The sequence below is a fragment of the Pipra filicauda genome, unplaced genomic scaffold, assembly GCF_003945595.2.
Source record: "Pipra filicauda isolate LSUMZ 115617 unplaced genomic scaffold, ASM394559v2 scaffold202_size1376763_pilon, whole genome shotgun sequence".
NCBI classification, from domain to species: Eukaryota; Metazoa; Chordata; class Aves; order Passeriformes; family Pipridae; genus Pipra; species Pipra filicauda.
In genome coordinates this window covers 1,104,625-1,128,642 of record NW_024104313.1, presented here as the reverse complement: position 1 = coordinate 1,128,642, position 24,018 = coordinate 1,104,625, and the positions used below count along the sequence as shown (strand labels likewise).

General features: G+C 42.0%; 1 protein-coding gene across 1 annotated transcript in view; it reads left to right on the top strand.

Moving 5' to 3' along the window:
- Positions 1-4,226: 4,226 nt before the first annotated feature.
- The window catches only part of IGF2R (insulin like growth factor 2 receptor), a 57,649-nt gene continuing 37,857 nt past the window's right edge, over positions 4,227-24,018 (top strand). The window contains exons 1-9 of the mRNA XM_039380800.1: positions 4,227-4,340; positions 11,946-12,079; positions 16,188-16,312; positions 17,968-18,066; positions 18,474-18,603; positions 19,703-19,823; positions 21,616-21,730; positions 23,030-23,192; positions 23,348-23,528. Of these exons, the coding sequence (XP_039236734.1) occupies positions 4,237-4,340; positions 11,946-12,079; positions 16,188-16,312; positions 17,968-18,066; positions 18,474-18,603; positions 19,703-19,823; positions 21,616-21,730; positions 23,030-23,192; positions 23,348-23,528 (1,172 nt within the window). The 5' untranslated portion in view covers positions 4,227-4,236. The remainder of the gene's footprint in view (positions 4,341-11,945; positions 12,080-16,187; positions 16,313-17,967; positions 18,067-18,473; positions 18,604-19,702; positions 19,824-21,615; positions 21,731-23,029; positions 23,193-23,347; positions 23,529-24,018) is intronic.

The following is a 24,018-nucleotide window of genomic DNA, read 5'->3' as shown; positions in this document are numbered from 1 at the left end:
GATAATTCATTGTAACAAATCAGGAGGTAACTCTTATCAGGAGCTTGCCTTTAAATATGCTAAAGAGAGTACAAGCTGAACAGAAAAGGAAGGAAAAGGAGTAGAAAGAATTAAAGACTGAATAATCAGCAAAAAGGAGCATTTGGAAATAATGAAAATGGGTGTAATATTAGGAAGACTAAAATATAGGTGGAGCAAGCAAGAAAATAAGAAAGAAGAGAGAACTACCCTGTGAGCAGTACATCTGTGCTTTTTGAAGAACAGCACAGCTCCACAGAAGAGCCTTACGAAGTTTTCACAAAGTATAAAAGTAATTATTTTGTTCTGGTATAGTCTTACAGACAGATAGAAATAAACCATCCAGACCTCATTGGAGAAAAAATTTTCCACAATCAAATGTAAAAACAGCTCTGGACGCTGAAATTTTTTTGTTCCTATTTATTGAAAAGACAGAGAACAGGTATGAGTGTCAAAGGAAACTGAGACAGTAAAAGTAGAAATGAGCTGCCTCTCAGCCAGCCTGAACTGCACAGCTGATACCGGCCACATGAAGCAAGACTGTGAGTCAGAAGAATGTGAAATGATGTGACATTTGGCACCTGGCAAGCTGAAAGAAAGAATCCTAGAGCATCTATGTATCCATCATCTTTTCATGATACCCTGCCCACTGAAAACCATCCATAACATGGAAGTTGCAGTGTGACTTTAAGGTATTCTGGGATTTACTCAACGTAACTAGCAGTCATTATGCTGAGCCTCTCCTGAGCAAAAGGAAAAGGTAAGAAAGATTAAGACATTTACATAATTTCAGAATATTTTAATACTGTGCCATGGTATCTAATTAGCTGAGATGCCAATATTGTTAAGCATGGAGAGTAGGTGTTTACATTATTATTTATGAATTAAACATTCCTGCCTATTTGCAAAACATAGTTGAGGATACAGTAATTTTGCCTCCTAAAAGCTAAGAAAATATATAGTAAATGGAAACAGTCACAGGATTGGAATCTGCAAACTTTTACTTTATAATTTTATTTTAAAGGTATTTGTCCTTATAATGTCATTTCAGTATTTCTGCAGCTGTGTTGCTATCCTTGCTGTGTTGCAACTTTGGTTCATTGTTAGGCTGATGCATATGTATTAGCATAGCAGATGAAAGCAGAATTTCTGTTGGTTTTTTTTTCCTTTCCAAAGGGGACTTTTTCCCCCAGATATTTCAATTTCTTTCATTCTTGCTAAATAACTCTTCACATACTTTTCTCTGTATAAAAAGACACTGCTCTGAAGTCACTGAGTCTTGTGAAAATATAGGGGCTTAAGCATACAGAGTGGTACAAAGAATGAAGAATGTAACTCTAAATATCTTCATCCTTTTTTTACTAAACAACTTTGAATTAACTCTTATCAGATAATTTAAATTAACTGTTTCTATACTGCCAGGCCATGACACTGCAATCTTTACATGTATTCTTAATGTTAGCGAGGTAAGCAGTCACACTGTCTTCAGTGGAGTCACTCACATGCTTAAATATATGCAAAGATAATTTTAGGAATAAAGCTTTATTTGCAGAAACCCAGGTAGCTAGTAATATCAGCAGTTACAGTATGTTTGCCTGCTCTGCTGTCTGCAGTGAATTTCCTGGTCAATACATTTTTAATTCAACTTTGTAAGCAGAGGCAGAATTTCCAGTAAATCTTATATATTTGCACTGCTCTGTTTAGAGTGATGCTGATACTGCCAGCAGAGCAGCAAAGTTTAAGAAACATAACCACAGAAATAATAGACTTTGTATTCCTTTTGTCAACTGATTTGTCTTCTTCTGAGCCTTTGAGTTTGTGTCATTAAGCTTGTCTTTAAACTATACAGGCTGGAGTCATAAAAGCAGACAAGGGAGATTCTTAAGCAATCAGATTTGGAGCTTTAAGGAATGCACTGAAGGTTAAAATAAAAGAGCAAGAATTCACAATAATCCGTCATACAGTAGTAGAAAACTATAGAGGATAATAGCATTTACCCAGTCTTTTTCATTAATTTTTTTTTTGGGTTATGAGCAAAGGCAGATCACTTATTGTTTCATGTCATAACTTTCTTTCCAGCATAAATACTGAAGTTCTTCCTCTCTTCATGAGCTGAGGACAATGCTATTAGGTTTGTCTGTGATAAGTCTAAAAGCTAAATTGCCACTACAGCTTAACAGACCAACCAATGTGGTGGTTGGTCTTCCTCCTCCTCCCCTGCTCTTCTACGAGGATTCATCACTTCACTAAGCTGCTACAACTGCTGAGCTAGCAGGAAAATATTCCCAGTTTCTTTTAGAAGGAGTTTTTTTCTGTTGGACTAATGAACTGAATTGAGTGGCTTCACACAAGTATCAGCATCTCATGCAAGCAGACAGGCAGTGGGAAGCAATTAGCTTGACTGAGCTGTACTTCTGGCTCCTCTGGTTGGGTGAAACTTCACAGCAGCTACAAGTGATGCTACTCGGGGCCTCCTCCCCCTGCAGCACTTGCCATGCCTTCCTCTCCCTCTCCTTGAGCTAGTGGTGGTGTTTGTGCAGATACGTAGTGAGCCAAGTCAGTCAGGCAACAGATACAGCTGAAAACTTACACAAAGCCATCAGAATAGGATTTTAGCTTTCAGCCAGCTGACTGCCCTGCTGCAGAACTAACGCTACTGAAAAGGAGGAAAGTAGAATATCTGAGAGAAAAGAGAGTAAAAGGAGTAGATCACAGCAGCCTGGAATCAGGCTAAACTGCCACAGAGGCAGATCTTCAGTGCTGTCTTATTCCCTTGGGTGCCAGGGAATGGGGCAAGAAAAACCAAAATTATTTCACTTGTAGGCCTTTTACATTTCTTTGTACAAATGGGTTTTGGAAAGCATTCATAATTAGTGAAGAGAGTTTCTTCACACAAGTAAGACAGCTGTCTGTTTAGCTAGTGTAATTTTTATTTTTCTTTCATTCTCCCCACCTTTATGCCTCTTCTCACTCTGAACAGTGTTCTTCTTAACTTCTGTAAAATTTAACTGTTAAGTACCTTAACACTCCAGTTAATCTTAACACTCCAGTTAAAATTTTCTAAATCCTGGAAATAATTACACAAGCTCTGGGCCAGATGGCTTTTCTTGGTAGTGCAGGAAGCAATGGAGGTAGAACTGTGTGTGTTCCACTTCCTCCTGACAAGGCTGCTGCCTTGGGCAAGCCACCCCTCCTGTTCTGAAATGGAGTAATTTCTAGACCACACCAGTCTCCCCACTGCATTAATAATTCTTGCAGCCAGAAAGCCACATTGCTGCCGTTGCTTCCTTAGTCTTCATTCCTAATGGGCCTAGTTTTCTGCTCTCTCCCAAGATTTCACAGCATGTTTCAAGTGACTTGTTTAAAACTCCATTAAAGTTTTCCAAACAGGATTTCTCAGACTCGATCACCAAGCCACAGAATGGGTCAGGTTGGAAGGGACCACAGTGGGTGGTCATCATAAAGGACATTGCATACAATTACATCCAGACAGTTCTTGTGTATCTCCAGTGAGGGGGACTCCACAACCTCTCTGGGCAATCTGTTCCAGTGCTCAGTCACCGGCACAGTGAAGATCTTCCTCATATTCAGGTGGAACTTCCTGTGCATCAGTTTCTGCCCGTTGCCTCGTGTCCTAGTGCTTGGCACCACCGACAAGAGGCTTGGCTCCATCCTCTTGGCACCCTCCCTTCAGACACTGCTAGACACTGATGAGCTCCGCTCTCAGTTGTCTCTTCTCGAGACGAATTCCCTGAGCTTTTCCTCGTAGGAGAGATGCTCCATTCCCTAACCCTTTGTTGCCCTCCGCTGGAGCCGCTCCAGGACACCCCAAGCCCTCACAGCGCTCCCCACAGGGCGAGCCCCCGCACACCCCACACGGCAAAGGCCGGCACGGCACCGCCCCGACTCTGCTCCTGGCAGCTCCCAGCTGCGCAGGCTGCGCTCCAGTGGAGGGATGCCCCATCCCCGGGGCTCCCGGCGCCCCCACGGACAGACACACAGACACAAACTCAGACACACGAGCCCGGATATCGCGGTCCCAGTTCCGGATCACGGACTGACTCCGCCCTCCTGGACGCGGGGGGGCGCGTCACGTGCGCGCCGTGCCCGCACATGGCGCCGGTCACGTGAAGGGGCGGGGGCGCGCGGCAGTCACATGACGCGCGGCCGGCCGCCTGCCGTCCCGGGGTACTGCCGGCTATGGCGCCCGTGGCCTCGATGGCGCCCGTGGCCCCGCTCCTCGTCATCGCCCTCCTGGCGCTCTCCCCGCCGCCAGGGGCGGCCGCCGCCGCCCTCAGCGACCCCTACCGGCAGCTGTGCAGGTGGGCGGCCGGCGGGACGGGAGGGGGCGGCGGGAGAAGGGCTGTAGCCGGGGGGATGCGGGGAGAGGGGGCTGTCCCGGTGCCCGTGCCGCCCCTGCCCTCTGCGGGGCCGCAGGAGCGCAGCGCCTGCGCTCGGCACGGTGGGCTCGGCAGGGCGGGCCCAGCCCCCCAGGCGGCCTGAGCGGGCGTTTTGGTGGCCGGTTGCAGGGAGGGTGAGGCCGGGGAGCGGCGGGCGGGTGTCTCGGGTGGGGGCCGAGGCTGGCCCGTGGCGAGCACCCAGCGGGGCTGGGGGGCTGGAGGAGCCCTCCGGTGGGCTGGGGGATTTCGGCGGCGTGAGGCCGGTCCCCGCCGGGACCTCCTCGCGTCGCTCTCTGCAGACGGAATTTGCAGATGAGAAGATGAGACTTGCTCTGTGCAAGTCGCCTGTAGTCAGGACTGCTGGTTTGTGCCACTGTGGCCATTCTAGTGTGGGAAAAACCCAAAGTGGTTTGGAAGGGATGTCACTTGATAGTCACTTGATACTAAGGGTATCATCACGTGCCATTAAGTTACTTACAGGTGAGTTAAGAAAGCTTTGAGAAGTGCTATGTCGAAATGGCACTATTCTTCGTGTTTTGGCATGTTTCTAGTCTAATTTCAGCCATGAATTTAGTCTGGCACTAATATCTTGCTGGTCCTAATTTCTTCATTATTTAGGTGGAATACACAGAGCACATACAAGAACATGTTATCTCAATCAGTGGCACTGGGCAGGCACCAATGTAACACGGTGAATGTAGCACTGAGGGCAGAGTTTGGATTGCTGGAGGGAATAGGTTCTCTGCCTGGTGGAATTTGGGTTATGATATTGTTAAATAATGAAAAAGTAGGTTTGCTTGCAAAATTAACCCATGAGGCTGGCAAAATATGGTTTTGTCAGATGACCAGCCTAGTTGTAGAATTGGGACAGAAGCGAGAAACTATTCTGTAGCTTCTGGAGGGACTTTAACTCCTGACAAACCATTTTTTAAATAAAAAACACCCTAAATGATTTGGTTCTCAAGCAGTTCCTACTTAGAGAAGTATGTTAAGTCCCGTCAATATCTGTCTTGGTTTTGTTGCATGTCTGTGAGGAGAGGAATATTTGAGAGTGCCTTAAGGAGACGTGCAGTCTCTTTTTGGATGCAAATTACTTCAGCTAGTTTCATTTTGTTGCTGGCAAGTGAAAATAGTTTGCAAATAGATAGCACAATCAGCAGTTTTCCTTTTAAGATGGACCACTTCAAAAAACTTGCATTTTCTGTTGTGCCATGGCTTTTGTGCCAACTGCTTTGAAGGACCTATACCTAGTAATCTAGAATGAGTAAAGGAAAAAAGAAGAGCCTATGGTCTGATAGGTGGGAAGTCCCCATGGGGTTGTGGTTAAGTGTCTTCTTAGGTACCGTTGCCAAAAATCTATACCAAGTGAATGATGATACAAGTAACACAAACACACTACTATTGTATGTCTCAGCTGACAGATACAGTGAGGGTGTGCAGGACAAGTCCCTGGCCAACCTATTTTTGTACTGGCTTAAGACAAGGTTTTTATTTTTTACAACTGCTAAGAAATGAGTGTCCTGGCTTTTATGTGTTGTAATAGATGGGCCTGGTGAAACTGCAGCAGCTTCTATGTCTGGTGTGTGAATGTCAAGGTGGGCAAGGAAGAAAACTGTTGGGAGTTAGAAGAGGCACTGGCTCTCCTGTAAGTAAGAGCAGGAAAGCTGTTTTGCAGGGAGAGGAGGAAAGCTGTCAAAACTGTTTTGCGCAAGAACTGTGGCATGAGGCTACTTAAACTTGAGCTGGTGGTTTTCATTGTTTGTTTTGTATAGCCTTACTGCAGTATGCTTGGACAGTCTGGGGAAAGAAGAAAACCTTTAATTGTCTGAAACTTTGCCTAATGTTATGGTTTCGGTAACTGATTTCATTTTGCTTTCTCCTTTGTTCATGTGAGCTCTGACAGCTGACTGTGCTGTCATGTGACTTGCAGTTGGAATTCTCATTTTATCTTCTGCGTAGAGGTTTCTCCAGGATTGCTGCAGTATGAGCACCTGGGAAAGAATACAGGGAACTGGTTGGATATAAGAAGTTGCTAGATAGTTTGGTTTCTTTCTCTGTTTTTCTTATTCCCTTTATGTTTTTCATGTTACAATGCAGGAAAAATTCTGGAGTTGGACTTAAATAACTGTTCACAAAATTAACTGTACTTCAGTAGAAAGCCTGACGTAACATTGGGGGAGTTACTGGAAGTTTCTTTCTGTCCTTTCTGAAAAATTTGTAGAAAATGCTTTGGTTGTGATGGTTGGGCAGCAAATACAAACTGCATCCTCTGTGTGCTGTTTTGCCTGAAAATTTACACTGGATGAGAGGTGATTTAATGACAGGTGATGTTTTTGCTCCCTTGCAAGGATAGGAGTTGTTGCATAACTTCAATGATTTTTAGACTTGTGAATGGAAGGAAATCTCAAACTGCTGTACAACACAGGATTGCTGTCACGCAGACTTCCATTTTTGGGGTTGTAAGTCAATTCTACTTTACATTTAATGTTATGGTTTTTAATAACAGCTCCTAGAGCTGGCTGTATGATGTACAGTTCTGTTCATCCAAACATCGTCTCTTCAGCCTTTGTCATGAAACCACAACTCTGCTCATGTGTGCTGCTTGAAACCCTGGGGTTAGCATTCAGCTTGGCCCTGGTGAAGAAGCATGTGCTGACTACAGAGAGGTGACCTTTGGGTGCACTTGCTCAGCTCTGTTAAGTGCTTTGACATATTGAAGTGGGAGATGTAATAAATAAGTTATTACTGGACTTATTTGCCTGTATGCATGGTTGCTTCACATGCCTGGGAAGCTCTCATTATAATGGTGTGAATGTGATTTCTCAGCACATGAGCCTGCGATAGTTCTTGTGTACTTCAAATTGCTATCCCTTTTCGTAGGCATTCTGTAAAATGATGTAATAGATGTGGTTTAGTGTGCAGCATGAAAGACCAGATGTCTTTTGGATGGAAAAAGCCGAAGAGCTTGTGGTGTAGCTGTAAGGGTATTACACGTTACATGTTCTAGAAAACTTGTCTGAAGACATATGGTGTGCATGATAGTTGGAAAAGGTGATGGGTAAGCTAGGGCAGAACTAAGCATGGGTGGGGATGTATTAAAAATCTCTTGTAGCATAGCAATGGCTGTACTTTGTGCCATTCAAGCTTGCATTTGCTGTAAGGAGAGATTGCTTTGACTGGAGATTTCTTTACCATACATATTTGTGTGACAATGGTAGCCACATCTAATAGTGATTTCTGTGGTGAGTGAGCTGCAAGCTTCAAATTTGCAGTGACCATCCTGGAAATTTTGCTGGTTGAAACTGCCCATAAAGAACTTCAGATACTGTTGAATCTCTTCACTGTTCTGGTAGCTGAGGAGCTTCCATGCACAAAATTCTGTGGATGGATAGTCATGATAGTCATATATGGAGCTGCTTTCTAACTGTGGTTGTAGGTTGCCTTGTCTTTCTGCCAGATCGTCTGTGTAACACCCCCTCAGCAAAAGGAGCCGTTTCAGTGCATTCCCCAGAGAGGAAACTATGCTTTACAGCTGTTTGGAGCAGGGTGTACTGTTCTTCCTAGCAGTCATCCCTCGGGTAACAGTTTAAGAACCAAAAAGCTTGAACCATAGTTGTGAGAATGGTGGCAATAGTCTTTCTGGTACTCTGCTGCATTTGAAGTGGTTCACTAGTGCTCAGACTCTCTGGCATGGGGACACGTGTTGTGACAACCGATAGCCATCTGCACCTCGTCTGACTCCAGTGCATCAGCTGCTGATCACAAGGGAAAAAAAAAAAAGTGGAGCTCTTATTTGATTTTAAAGCTTGCTGAAAAATAGTTTCATTTTCTTTTTCATGCTTTTGCTTCAGTGTCTTAAAACAACACTAGGTAGTTGGAAAGGCTGACCCGCAGGCAAGGTTATTCCCAGTATCTTGCTTGGACCTTGCTTGCACAACTGTTTTTGACAGTGGCCTGGGCTAGCTCTGCCTCCTTCCCTGCCTCCAGCTGCTGGTTCATGGCCAGAAACTACTGTAAGCCAGACTGGGAACTGGTGAGGCTCAGTCCCTTCTCCACTCACACACACCTGTTGTTTTTGCTGAGTTAATTTCGAGAGAGGACAGTCCCTGGGCCCAGCTTGTGTCGGGTGCTGAGGCCAGCAACACTGTGTAGAGACAGGAGGAGAGCCTGCCCTGGGGGCATTGACATGGGTGTGTGTTTCATACCTCGTAACTGTGGGATAGTTCACAGTTGGATTTATAAGAAAAGAGGAGTCATGCTGTGGTTTCAGCAAAAGTAACTGACAGTTTTAATCAAGGCAGACACCATGTTTGAGCCCAGATCTTGAGCTGCACCAGAAATGGTTGCTTGAATGGTTTAATCTGTGAGGTAGCAGCTGTATTAAGCCCCCTGGATCAGAGGGTGCATTGCACCCACCCCATGACCACAGCTGTTACTTTTTAAAGCTGTTGGTATAGCAGCTCCCTAAACTAGCTCAACTGCATGGAATGCAGGATAGCTTAAGCCCTTCAGACAAGATAGCTTCGTCTGGCCGTGGTGAGGAGGTAGTTACATCAGGCATCACCACTGGTGGAGGAGGGTGCTCAGCAAGCTGGAGGAAGCCAGTCCATGTGACTCACATGGCCAGGATGGGCAATGTGATTGCCAACAGATTGTTTCCATTATGGGTTGCAGTGGAGAGGTCAGCTTGTATCTTATTGGAAAGTAGAGCAGATGCAACTTGAAACTATTCCCAGGTACTGATTTAATGCCAGGAGCCTTTTCTCGTGAGAGAAATAATTCTTGCTTTTACTGTGAAAGTTTATTTTGTATCTCTCTGAGAACAGCTGCTTATGCTACCTCCAGGCTGCTGTTACTCCCAATGCATAAATCCTACCTTGCTCCTTACACACATTTTTAGAAAAAAAAACTCCCTATAACTTCCTTGAAAGTAATGCTACTCTGAAACTGCACTAAATTTTCATTTATATGTGCCCTTGAAGTTGTGTTTTGGAACATGATTAAACGTCAGATTTCTTATTTCCTTTGTGTGGAAATAACCTTCCCTGTCCAGGTGCCTGTGAAAGGGTGGAGGGAAGGACTGGCTTCAGAGACTGCTTTGCTTTTGTTCTCTAAACTGCTCGCCTTGTTTCTATTTTGCTTCTGGCCTGTGGGTGAACTGACTCGAAGCTGTTGATTTCCTCTGTTTCATAACATGGAACTGGGAAAGCAAACCCTTAGTCTCTGACTGATAATTCTGTTGTGTGAGGGACTTATCTGTTTTTGAATGAAACAAGAATTTTTTAACTTACCAGTTCTCTATAAAAAAACAACATGCTGAAGAAACACTCCAGCTTGATCAAAACCTTTGTGCTGTAGTATTATTTGTTACATTTTTGTCATGTGCCAAAACCAGTCAACAAAGAGTACCGGAGCCCTTGAGAAATTTTCAGTGAAATGGTGACTTTCTGGGGCTTCACTGTGAAGAAGTTGGGTTTGGACTGAAACACATTTTGTCCTGGATGTAAAACCAGGTTTAGCCTTTCTGTTTTCAGAGCCCTTGAAGATAGGTTCTTCCAACTTTTTATGTTTGTATTGTCAAGCTTTTTCCCATTGCTGAACTTGGTTATTCTGTAGCTTAATTATCATCTTCATCCTGCGTCAATTTTGCCTTTATCCACTTCAGAAACACAAGAGACTAGCTCAGAGAACTAATCAGTACGATTGTAAAATGTCAGATATGCCTGCTTATGAGGAAAGAAAAATGGCAAGTGTTTGTCTAGGATTGAGACACAGTCCTTGAATATTATGTAGTTTTATTGGTGTCTTGGGTATGACTCAGTACCTGGCAAGTTATTTTTGAACCTTATTAGAATATAAAGGCTCATTATATATGAAGATTTTCGTCTTAGTTTTTTGAGTTCACAGAGAGAACTCTCTTGCATCTGTCCCTAACTTGTTCCAGCCGTTAGCATACTGAAATTATTATCGCTGCTGTAGTACAGGGAAGCCAGGGGACCTGTAGTCAGTAATTAAAATGGAAAACTATGTGATATCTTACTACTGACTCTTTGATTAAATATGGGATGCACTGGGTTTGAGAGGAGTTCTCAGAGGTTTTAAAATCTAGAGTAAAGTAGCTGAACTGTTGCTTCCCCTTTCTTACCCAAGGACTGGACTTCAGAGTGGAACAAGAATGATTTCCCTTTTTAGGAGGATCTGGGGTATGATAGTGGGAAGTGGTGCAACACCTATGAGCCAGAGATTAAGAGAAACGAACCTTACAGGTGAAGCTTCACATCAGTTTAGATTTCTAGATTAAGACATGTTTCTGTGGATCAGTTACTCACTCTATGTGAGTTGTAAATAATAGGAATGCCTAATAAGTCACTGTGCTGTCCTCAGTTTTTTGATGTGATGAGTCTATATTAATCCTACTGAAGTTTCCACTGGGGATAGAAGGGAAGCTGGAGAATCTGTTGTGTTACAAAAATCCATAGTGTCCAGAGGATGCAGGCTGCTGCCAGTGCCAGAAGAGGAGTAGCTGAGCCAAGCTGATGGCAAACATTTATTGAGCTGTGCTTCTTTAACAGAGCTTGGCCAGAGCACTCTGCTAGTAAGCCAGGCTGTCTAAAGAGTTCCTGGCTCTAAACTAGCTGACCTGGGCCTGCCTCAAAACTGAGTGATGCTGCATCATGTGACTGACCACATCTCACTGCAGTCCTAGTGCCTGCTGTGAGGGGAAGGGACTCCTTGCTTTACCTCTGAACTATGCTTAATTTAATTTTTTTTCTGCTGTTACTGTGATTTATTCCCTGCTGTATTTAACCAGAGCCTCGTGTTCCTTTCCCAGTTTCTAGACAGCTGACTTTCTGATATGGCTGTAGCTAGATAGTGTGATCTTTCACTGCATCTCTTGTGGATAGCTCTGCTTGGTTTCCAGCTTATGACATTACCCTTCAGAAACTGTCCTTCTGATACATATATAGATATGTATATATATAACATGTAAAATGCATAAAGGTGCAGCTAGGCCCTAATAAGCACTATTAGCATCTTTTAGCCTGAATGCTGTGAGAATCTCGACCCCAATTTTGATCCTGAAGCTGGGTGGCTCCACTGCGGACAGGCAGGATGAAACCTAGACTTAGCACTTCTGCCACTGTTATTGGGTATTGCTAAAGTGCAGTAGTGTGGGGCCTGCCAAAGATGTCTGAGAAATTTATCAGGCTGTCAAGGAAAAAGGATGACTGCGGTGATAGACCTAGTCAGAGTGGTTTTCACAGAGATTTGACAGGGAAGAATGTGTGATTGGGTGTTCAAGAAAGGGAAAAATGGACCTGATGTATGCTCCACAAGTGGTTAAATATGTTCTTGGTCCCTCCACCATAGCAATTATTTCTGGTATTTACAAATATAGAGCACAAATATGAATCTCAAGTTAGTGGTGCTCTTAGCTTTAAACTTCGTTATTTCAGGGACTGCTATCTAGAGGGTGACAGTTAGGACAACATGAATACCAACTAACAGGCTTTTTTTTCTTTTCAGTTACACTTGGAAAGCAATTGATACAGACAAAGAGGTAGTTTACAAAATAAACTTCTGTTATGGTGTTGAGGAGTGTGGAAGCACAACTGCAGTCTGTGCCTATGACATCAAAAAGAAGACCTATCTGTCTGTAGGTAAGTAAACAAGTGTCTTTCCTTCTAAGTAGTTCACAGTCATGTTAGTGGATGGTCTTATAACTATTGCAAACTGTGTTAGCGAAGATTTTTTTCTTTGCTTCTCAGAACAGTGTAGAACTTTGTTCTGTTGAGGATTTACTGGGATTTGGGAAAACATGATCTGGTTGTAGATAACCACTGTATGGGACAGTGAAACGTATCTTATGGTCTAGTTAACTGTAATCTAGTGTGAAACTATGCAAGGCTGTCTCAAGTAGAAATAAGTGCATCTGTCTGTGGCAGGATATGCGCTATGCACAGCTTTGTTTGAAGCTCAATACTGAGCACAGTAGTGGACGGAGCTTGAAGTATAGCTCTTAACTATGCCACAGCCTAAACTGATGTAACTTCAGCGTTTTGTTCAGAGTCAGGTTGCTCTCTGTAATGCAGACTTGGAGTACTGCTACGCTTCTGAGGTGTCATCCTTAAGTTGTTACACACAGAAAGGAAGTCAATTACAAGCAGTCCTGTGGTTTCGGTTACACTTGTGAAAGCTGGTGACTGCTTCAGTAGATCACAGATGTCCTTGGTATTCTGAGGAGTGGTGAGCTTGTGCATGCTGATCTAAATACGAAGCTGGCATATTCCTGTCCACATGCTTGCATATGATTTTATCAGTCAGAAGCACCTTGTGCTCTGAATGTTATTTGTGTACTTATTTTCATGGATATTTGTCACTTTCAAAGTTGCTTTTCTGTTTTGGCTAATGAAACAATAATACATGAATATTGATCAAAAGGCTTTCTGATAGTTGACTGTTACTTCTAATAGAATAAAGCAATAGCTTTCTGAAGAATAGTATCTCTTCAGACTGCCTCTTAGTATCTGCAGATCCAAAGTCTGATTTAGCATGCTTACCAGTCTTGCCTGCCATTGGCAGGCAGTTCTTACAAGAAGCTGTGAGTCTTCAGTAAAGGTGTTTGAGCCTGAACTGGTGGAAGATGGTGTGGAGGAAAATGTCTCTCACCTGTATGCCGATGCACAGCAGCTAACTACTTTCTGTTCTCCCCCTGCCTCTCTGCTAACAGAGATACTTTGGTTTCAGTCTGGGGTCAATCAGTGCTTTTCAAACAAACTGTTAGTGTTGGAACCCAGGCTTACAGAATTGCTGAGTGCCTGAATAAAGGTATATCCAAACCCCAGTTTTCTGGGATGACTGGTTAGATCACGTTTATGTTCAAACTACAATTGCATGTAGTAGCATCCTCTCTGAGGATTGTGACACCTCAGAGCTTTTGATGCTGTTAATGTTTCAATCCTAAAATGTACAGCAAGAATTTTGTTTTCTGCTGATGTGGGTCTCAGCTCCTATGCAGTTGAGGCTTTCAGTTGCCTGTGGATTAGAAAAGAAAGCAGCATCTGAGCATCTGTTTTAACATGCTGCTTTAAGTGAGACTGTAACGTGACAGTTGGAGTGAGCTTGAGGAGGTCTCTTCTTCCCATGGAAGTGTGGGAACTAGAGGCTTGTGTAGGTTTTGTTCCATATTTCTTATGGAAAGAGGAAGGAAGAACAGAGCTGGGTGATGACTATGAGCAGTATCAAATATTCCTCTGTATGCAAACCTTGAATATCTTATTGCTTGACTGCTACTGAATGGAAGAGGATTTAGCAAGAGATATACTGTGGTCTTGCAGAGGCTGTTTGAACAGACTTTCAAAAGTTAATCCAGAAATCCTATTAAAGTAGGCCATGTTTTTAACCACCTTGCAATAAATTAAGAAATCAAGGCAGTGCAGTTAACATTGTCAATGAATTTTGCTTTGTTTTTTTGGTCAAATTGTCTTAGTTTTGTTCTTGCTCATGATTGTCTGAGGCTTATTAGTGATGCCTGCCATGCTTCTTCATACTACCTCTAGTTGCATTGGAGCTTCATCATCATCACACTGGGTTTAAATCATGCTAATGGATTATCAAGCTTCTTACTTGTTAAAAAATTAAAAACGTCACTCTTATTGAGAAGAAGAATCTCTTTGATCCAGGGCTAGGCCAGTGTAAATTCTGAGTGTAGATTCCAGTTATTTAAGACAGCTAAACCCACATATTTATCTTCAAGCAATCCAGATGGTATGAGATTAGCTGTACTCAGCTTTGGGGTACAAGTAAAGGACTTTGATTTGGGAGAAGGGCAATTTGTCAGCTTATAAACTTAAAGTTGTAAGCTTTCTTCAAATATGGGCTTAATTAGTTCTGTTTGTTCTTTCAGAAAAAAAAGTCACTGCAAACAATTGTTTTGTTTTTAAATATCATCCATGCAGGGAGTGGCAGCTCTCAAAGTGATATGTAGCTCTTAGGTTTAAGAGAGCTGCATGGTACCTTGGCTAGCATCAGTGCTGGAACTCATAAAACCTGAAGATGGCCTTTTGATAACACAGGAAATATAAAAGGTAGAAACCACATGTATCATCTTTCTGCCCAGTTTTCTGACTTCTTTTAATTTTAAGACTATATTACTTGGATGCAGTATAGTTTTGCTTGCCTTCCATAAGGGGATAACAGGCTGGGCAAAGCTCCAACAAGTGTTTTTAGGATGAAACATTTGGCCTAGGTGCAAAGCTGCTATCTGCAATGATTACAGATTTGACTGGCTTTCTCCTTAGTGTAGACATAAACAAAAATGGAAAGGGGGAAGCTGGTAAATGCGTTTTATGGTGTTCTCTATAGTTTAAGCCAATGTCTTTGAAGAATTAAAATCCAGCTATCAAAAAAAGTAGACAGGCTGGAGTTACCATGTACGATCTAAAAGGACTTGGTGTTTAATACTAACCAAAATAGGTTTGAGCAGGAACATTTCACTGGCCTGAGCTGGTGCTCATCATGACTTGAAATGTGCTCCACCTTTCCCCTTCACGTCAAGTGCTGTGGAGGAGAGGAATATGCAGTGATGCAGCACTGACCCCAGTCTTCATGCAGCACACAAACTGTGCTAAAGGGAATGGGAAATGGAGGGGATTTGCACCGAGGCAATAGATATGTGCTGGGTTTGTCTGCAGGCAGTGCCAGTCCCGAGGCATCAGTGGGTTCTTTGTTAAGTAGACTTAAGATTAAGTAGAGCCAGCAATGTGCACTCACAGCCCAGAAAGCCAGCTGTATCAAAAGCAGTGTGGGCAGCAGGTTGAGGGAGGTGGTTCTGCCCCTCTTCTTTGCTCTGATGAGACCCCACCTGGAGAACTGCCTCTGGCTCTGGGGTCCTCAGCATAGGAAAGACGTGGACCTGCAGGAGTGGGTCCAGAGGAGGCTCACAAAGGAGGACTGGAGCATCTCTCCTATGAAGACAGAGTTGAGGTTGTTTAGCTTGGAGAAGAGAAGACTCCAGGGAGATCTCATTGCAGCCATCCAGTTTTTATAGGGGATTTGTAAGAAGAATGAGGACTGACTTAGCAGGGCCTGTAGTGATAAAACAGGAGGTAATAATTTTAAACCAAAGGAGGGCAGATTCAGACTATGCATAAGGAAGAAATTTTTTAGGATGAGGGTGGTGAGGCATTGGAACAGGTTGTCCAGAAAGGTTGTAGATGCCCCATCCCTGAAAGTGTTCAAGGTTGGACTGGACAGGGCTCTAAGCACTGAAATAGTTGAAGATTTCCCTGCTCATTGCAGAAAGGTCCCTTCCAAGCCAAGGCACTCTGATAGACTCTTTCTCATCTTGTACCAATGCTATTTGTATAAATGGCATAAAGGCTGAGAAGCTGATAAATAGAAGCTGGTAGGAGGAAGGAGTGAACTGTGCTTGAAACTAGTTGGTAACAGCTTTCTGTTGGAGTCCTGTAGCCCTTGTTCCTAAGGCAGTGACTAGTTTGTAGTAGCACCTGCTGTTGTACTGCTTAAGATTGCAAGTGTTTGCTAAAAGGTAGGAGTGTGATTAGATTCAAACACTATCTTAACTTGGATCCAAGCTTTCAAATTGGAAGAACCACAAGGATCATCCTCGGTTGCATTGTCTTCAGCTAGACTGGTATGTCTGTATACCTTGTGCTTGAAATTAGCCCCTGTCTGTTGAGCTTCTGTGAAGCTATTATATTATGATAACACCCTTTCTTTTTTTTCCCCTCCATTTTTAAACCCTAGGTGACTTAGGCTTGCTGAGTGTTTCTGAAAGTCTTCTGGAGCTCAACACTACACGTGACTGCTTGCAGCAAGGCAGTAAACACCAAATTCAAAGCAATATTAACTTCCTGTGTGGGAAAACACTGGTAAGTCTAAATCCTCTGCTCTTCAATGGAAATAGAAGGTAATTCTAACTTGCTTTTTAGGGAGACTTGCTGTATTTTTGGATGTACTAATTACTGAACTTCCTAGCTTTAAAGAAAAGCCAGTTATGTTTTAGTGTTAAGGTCATGATTTACTTGGACTTTCAAAATTCAGTCCCAGTAGAAAATAGTTGCAGATCTAGAGTTTAGCTCTGATCATGGGCTAATGTTTTTACGGGGATTGCATTGTAGTAGTTTATTAGCGTAATATGGAGGAATGAGTCAACAGTGTACAGGGTGCCATAACAATGTGAGCTGTTGTTTAAATGTTGGCTCTGCCTCAGCTGTGGACCCTAACATGACTGTTTAATGGAACAGCATTGAGGAAAATGGCTGACCTCTGTTGTGGGTCAGCATAGTTGACAACAGTGAGTGTTAGGTTTTGTCTTTACGTTGTTGAACTAACAGTGCTTATAGATCCAGCTGAGCTTCTGAGGAAGTAGTTGTTTGTGAGAATCTGCTTGATGTGATTGGAGATCCCTGAAAACTTTCTAGGGGTGTGTGTTTATGCAGCTCACTTTGGAGTTACACCCCCCACATGCTTAAGAGATAGCACAGCTTGGTTTTCTGTACAGGCTGTGATCAGTTTACATGTTTATGTACCAGAGAGAAGTATTTATTAGTGCTGCTGTTGGCACTGACAGTGCTATTGCACACCCTCTCTTGGAAATCTAGCCAATTCAAACAAAGTGCCAGTGCAACAGAGATTTAAATGCTTCCTGTTCTGTTTTAGCACATGATTCTCTAAACTAAATTAAAAATTATTGCTCAACTTCAGCTGTAACACCAGATCATAATCTTCAGGCTTGTTTTTTAGGTAGCTTAGTTCTAGTACCTGTTCTTCACATGACCTAGTAAAATGATTTTGTAAGAGTGTCTGGAACAACTTCTTTCCTCGCCTTTTATGGCAGGGTTAAATGGAGAGGCAATCAGTTTAAACATGCTGAAGTGCTTCTAGCTGAGGTGATGGAAGGCAAAGTGAAAAATTTGATTGTTTTCTTTTCTCTGAAGTAGAGCTGTTGAGTTGAACATGAAGTCCTGAACCATGGCACAACTGCCATCTTGAGATATATAAAAATGTGTATAACATGAGCCTGTAAAAATAAGTAGATGAGATCAGAGGTGTTCTTTCTGTGTAGCAGAAGAGGCTGCTAATCAGTTGTTTTTGTGGGCTAAAAGAGAGGGAACATGGTAAACATGCATTGTCTTGCTGTGTTCACATACTTATATGCAATTCTATTGGTGTTTTCCTTTTTAGTAAGTAGATGTGACTGATGCTTCTACCACTACGAATTGGCATCGTGAGCACTTCTAAAAGATGTAGTGCAGTTACTGCATGTTACGACTGGCACACATTAATTTGAGTATTGGTGCATATGCAGGCTAAGGATTTGGCATCGTCCATCTTCCTGAGTTTCCAAAAAAAGGCTGTTAAATAACAATTTGCTGTTAGCAAATGCTATTAAGAAACTGTATGCCTTGTTCTGTGGCGTGCTCATTTTTTTCTTAATCTCTTGAATGAACTTCTTATTGTCCTCTTACTGTAAAATAAAAGTGAAGTCTGTTTTTCAAACTTGGATTTTTCCCTCTTTAAATAGGGTACCCCTGAGTTTGTAACAGCAACAGAGTGTGTGCACTATTTTGAATGGAGGACCTTTGTGGCTTGCAAGAAAGACTTGTTTAAACCTGTGAAAGAGGTAATCTATGTACTATCCATGCAGAAGTTACTCTTCACATATTGGATGACTTTAACTTCCTGCCCCTACCCCAAATTAATCCCAACAACTTCATAAACCTATGTTTATATATAGGTTTGTATATATAGGTATATAAAGCATATACGTTGAGGTTGGCAGAGCTGAGAATTTTAAATAACTCTTCAACATTTTCTGCACACAGGATGGTTGTTTATGGTAAAACTCTTATAAAAGCTAGAGCAAAACAGTCTAACTTCGGATGCCTGATTTTAAGTCAGCATGTCTAACTTTGAACTTCCAGAAGTAAAAACCTTTTCCACATACTATCGGGGCTTCGTATATGCCTGTTCATAACTTCTCCCTACTTGTGTAGCATAGTTTTCCTGTAATTTTTTGTTGTTTTCTAGGTCCCTTGCTATGTGTTTGATGAAGATTTGAAGAAACATGACTTGAATCCTCTCATCCAAGTTTCAGGGCACTACTTGGTGGATGATTCTGATGATGATTCCTTGTTCATAAACATCTGCAGGGACTTAGGTGTGAATGCTTGCTTGTGTCACCTGTCAGTGTATAACAACTTCCTTGTAGTGTGGCTCTCTACCAGGGTCTCTATTAAGGTTGTCCTATGTCCAAGGATCAGTATTTTAAGACTTACACTATTTGTTCAAGCTACTTTTGATGATTTGAAGGCTGCTTTCTGTGAAGCCAAGTCTTACTCCCCAAGTATTGAGGTGATCAGAGATACACCCCTTCTGAATAGGCAGGTACTGTTAGAAAAAGTGACTTACACTGGACTGAGTGGAAGAGCGCAGCTTATCTTGTATCTGTGTCTGTTTGCTGCCAAGTAGAACCAGTATGGTTCATAGGGCTTCATGCGCTCTAAATCTAGTACATTTGACTCCAGGTTGTTGCTCAGTTCCTGATGAATGTCCTGAGGTGCATCTCTAATACTGTTTAGGTGCTTGCATAAGTACTGGTGGAGAGCTAGCATTTTGATATCAGTTGAGAGCTGTATACATAACGAATTAAACCAGCAAAATCATGTATTTGAAACTTGCTGAAAAGGCTAGTTTATCTGTGTACTTCCACTGTGCTTTTTACTCTGCAGTTAAATAGGTATTTTGTTGCCCCTGTTAAGGGTTTTGTACTTCTAGTTCTAGTGACAGATGTATTCTCTTAAACATCCCACTAATCTGAAACTTTTTGCTGTCAGGTTTGAATCAGATGACTTATAAGAACCAAAGAAGGAAAAGAGCCTTCCCTTTGAGGAGGGGTTACCTGTCAATTGTATCATTTTAGTGTTGTGAGGGGAAAAACAAAAAAGAAATACTTTGCATGCTTCTAGAAGTTTTCAAAGCCCTATGTATCCAGCATCTGTACAAGCAACTAACTGCAGCTACTTTGGCACAAAGGATGAATTTGCTGTCCAAAACTGGGGCAGCATGAACATAAGCATTCCAGGTTTAGTTTTGTCAGTCTCACATTTTCATGTAGCCCATTTTTTAAAAGTACTTTTAAACAAGGTAAAGCAATGAATGATAAGTAAACCCACAAATAAAGTGGCAGGATATTTCAGGTGGTAGAGCAGGGCTTAGAAACTGAGTTTTATAATCTATTTTCTATGTTCTATAACCAGGAAGTTCAAGTGGAGAGACCAAGAACTGCCCTGTGGGCAGTGCTGCTTGCTTGTTACACAAAGGTCAGGCATATGATGTTGGTCATCCAAAGGAACAGCTGAAACTCCACGGCAAAGACAGGTATGTAATTTTTGTGGTGATACTACTGTGGACACTTCTCAGTCATCTGAGCTGGAAACAATATTCTTGCTAACAGATGAGTCTTCTAAAACTTAACAGTAATACCGCTCCAGTGCTGAAGCATTGGTGGGAAAAAATTGTTCAGATACTGTCAGAACAGTCTTTTTCAGGCCTTCTGTTGTACTGCTATAACAGATCAAAGTTTCTCCTTCGTTGCGAGACTACACAACTGAGTGTAGAACTGGTGTTCTCTGCCCACAAGCAGCAGAGTGAGATTTGACCCTGTCTGCCTGCTGTCTGAGGGCCCACAGGGTAAATGTGTTTGGCTCCCAGTGGTTTTATGCACTGCACTTGAGTCGCTCTGCTGCCCAGAAGTACTTTAAAAGTTGAGAATAGGACCAGATGTTGCCCTTCTGTGTCTTTTGCATTAATGAGTTCTTAACAGAAGAAATTGATAAACAATGCAAGGCTTATTATCCTGGTGGTTGCAAAGCTGGGACTACAAAAAACTGTTTCCTTGTTGCTGCTTCTGTTCTGCTTGCTGCCTTTTCTGCTGGAAATAAATTTGAAATAAAAACAAAACTGCAACAAAACCAAATCACAAGCAAACAAAAAAACCCAGCCAAAAAAGCACTCAATCCAATGTGGCTCAGGGGACTTACTTAGCATGCTGATCTTTGTGATCTTTGGGTCATCTGAGCCCGCTTACCTTGTCTGTAGGGTCAATAGTACCCCATCGACTGCTGCAGTACTGTTTTATCTCAGATGCAAGCTGAAGAAAACAAGCAGAATAAACAAATAATAGGGAGGCCAGAGGTTCTGACCTGTCTGTGATAAGGTTGAGGGTTTTATTTTAATTTACAGATGAAATTGTTAGTCCTTGTTTCATGCTGGGTGAAAAACCCTACAACCAAGTGGCTGACATGTTCTGTACCAAAGCAGAAGCTTATATCTGAGCAAGCACAACCTTATTCTAATATTAAATGCAACTAGTACTCTACAAAAGTGCCTGACAAGCAGACTTTATCTTATTCCCCTTTAGAATTAAAAAGCTCTTCATTGCTTGAGGAATATATCTGTGTCCTCAGGTATAGAAAGGCCAGTTGAAGGTGTGGCTAACCTGAAGCCAGACTGTCACCCTTCTGCGAGCTTTCTGCCTGTTAAACTGTATAGAACATAAATGTTTAGTTGGAAAGTTGTGTTGATCTCCTTGCTCTCTCAGACAAGTCGCCTTGCTCTTTGTCTTTCCTTGTCAGATAATTATCATGTTTCATTCTCCTGCCTCACTTGATCTGATCCAGTTGCCTTGCTCCTCTCAATTTGCTGATGGGTTCATCTTGCTCTTAATTCTGGGGGTAGAATGGAAAGAGTTTATACATACAGAGGTGCTAAAGTGTAGGAATGTGGTAAACCGGAGTGGTTATTACTTTCAAAAGCTGCAAGACTGTTTACCAAGTCTCCTCTCCAGCAGTTTGAGCAGAAAGCTGAGAGTGTTCTTGTGACTGTCAGCTAAATTCTTGCTACAATGTGTGTTAAAAGGCATTCAGCACAGTCTTAACTGGGGTGCAAGAGGATACTGTATTAAGTAATTTTGCTGGAACTGTTTGAGTCTTTGTTTTTTGTTAACTGTAAGACTGAAGGAATGAGAACCCCCATAAAAGTTGCTTTCAGGAGCAGGGCTACTTTGGTATGTTCTTCCTGAGTATCTATCAGGGAATGGGCAAATAGCCTTCTTCTGTACAGTTCACAGTGTCTTAATTGGTTTTTTTGGTTTGTTGTTTTCTATTTCTAGGCTGGTATTGAGTTATGAGAAAATATATAGTGATGAAGAAAAGCCAGACTTCTGCCTAGGCCATAACCCAGCAGTGACAATCACTTTTGTTTGTCCATCAAAGAGGGGAGAAGAGGTAACTTTGCTGTTTAACTGTTTGACTTTTGTGTGCATTTTTATCTTTCATTTTAATTCAGGGTTGAGGAAAACATAAATATTCATGGCTTGTAGATTATGAAGAGTGTGAAATCTTATAGCTTATAGCTGTTGCGTGCAACGCTTCTTTATTAATCCGTCCTTCCTCAGGGGAAAAAGAAAAGCTAGTAAGTGTTATTGCATAGCAAAAGTCACTGAGCAGCCTCCTGAATTCTTTTTTAATGTAAAGTAAAATCTTTAGTGTTAAGCCACAACTCAATTTTTGCAGGACATTGTTTTAGCCTAGCTTCAGTGCAGTATGATGATCACTTTGTTGTGATGCTGGGTAATTTCAGCAATTTACATAGCTTGAATTGGGCCAAAGTGACTATTGCTAATGGTCTGCCATTTCATACAGTGATGCTTTTTGTTGCAGTTTAGTGAAGGAGGAACTCTTGTCTAACTAATTCTTGGTTTAATGTTCTGTCCATCATCTGACCTGGATAGGTACCATACTTCATCCTCATTGCTGCAGAAACAAACCATAGGCTCTTGTCTACTGTGACTTTGTAATGCCTTGCTACAGCTATGCACACTTGTAGTATGGTAGTATTACTAATGATACTTGTGCCTGTAACTTACCTCATACATAGCTGTGTATCTGCCAGTTGTTCTAGTGGATGGCAGAAAGACAGATTTATGATACAAAGTGGATTTCTAATGTTTCACTTCAAAGCGAGGAAAACTGCTTCTCCCAGGATGTGCAAAAATATTTCTCTATAGAAAACTCATCTGACAGAAGTGTTGGTTGAAGAGTTCTCAAATGTCTTTCAGTCTTGATTTGGACCGAGGGAATCAAAGTTGCTAAAACACCAGGGTCTAAAAGTCTGCTTTGCCTTCAGAGAACACTTGATCTCTGCTCCCCCCATTGTGGACTTCTCTGAGGCAAACACAATCCAGGCAATCCAAGCTGTGCTTAGCCATTTGGGCTCACATCTCCACTTTTCCCACCACATTAAGTAAAAGTGCTTTTTAAAGCACTGTTACTTCTGCTGTCCATCTGCTAATGCCCCATACTTCTGTTTAGACTTCAACTAGTTTGCCACATCATTTATAAAACCTGTTTTATTTTTTTCTCAGCAGCTGTTTCTGAGAGGTTAGAAACAATGTTTGCACATCTTAAGCAATTTACAGGTGAAGTAGTTGTTACTGATCCTAAAGGAATGTGACACTATTGCTTTAACAATTATATTTCAAATAAGTCTACTTATAACTTAAATTCTGTTCACTTCCATATCAGAGTGCAGGTCCCAAACTCACAGCAAAAACAAATTGCCGGTATGAAATTGAGTGGGTTACTGAATATGCCTGTCACAGGGATTACCTGGAGAGTAAGGACTGTCTTCTTACTAATGAGCAACATGATATCTCCATTGATTTAAGACCGCTTACTCAATTTCCTGGTAAGCTCACTATTTTTCTTTTTTGTTTGTGGTTGTTACTAACCAGTTTTGCGGTTCCATGTTTAGAGACAAGAAAAATGTCCTCCGTAGATATTTGGAGTTTCATGTCTGTTCTGATGCGTGTTAGAACACTTTTCTGTTTGTCATTTATTCAGAGTATGTCACGCCATATGTCGCCAAAGATGACAAGGAGGAGTATTACTTTTACTTGAACGTATGTGGGAAAACTACTGCAGGTAACTGCAAGGACGGCACAGAATACATTTCATCTTGCCAAGTAAAACCTTCAAGTAACCAGCAAAAAGTGGCAGGAAGATTTCAGAACCAAACACTAAGGTGTGTAAATGCTCTTTAGTCCTTCTAACTAGTCTGATTTGACAGGTCTTTGTTTCCTGCTTTGATGCTCTTATTTGTCATGTAAGCAATATTTGACACAAAATGCAAGTATTTTTGCTCATTTTTGGTAGAAAAACTTCAAAAGTATACCAAGATAGCATTAGCAATTAGAGGAGCCAGTGAGGTGTGCAGAGGCCATTGTCTAGACAGGAAGAGACTTTCACTGACTTTTTTTGTCAGAATTGCAGATTGTGCTGTACTGCCTCTTGCATGCCTTGAGTTTTCTGTGTCAGGTGGCAGCAGAAGAAGCTGATTCTCAAGGGGCATATGTGGACAATAGTTGGCATGAGATTGAAGCAGAGATTAATTCACCTAGATATGATCTTCCATTTTTGTCTGTAAGCACGTGATCTTGAAGGAAGTAGGACTTCTTTCACTTGCAAAAATAGCCACACAATAAACTAATGAGAATACATATTCCACCACACCT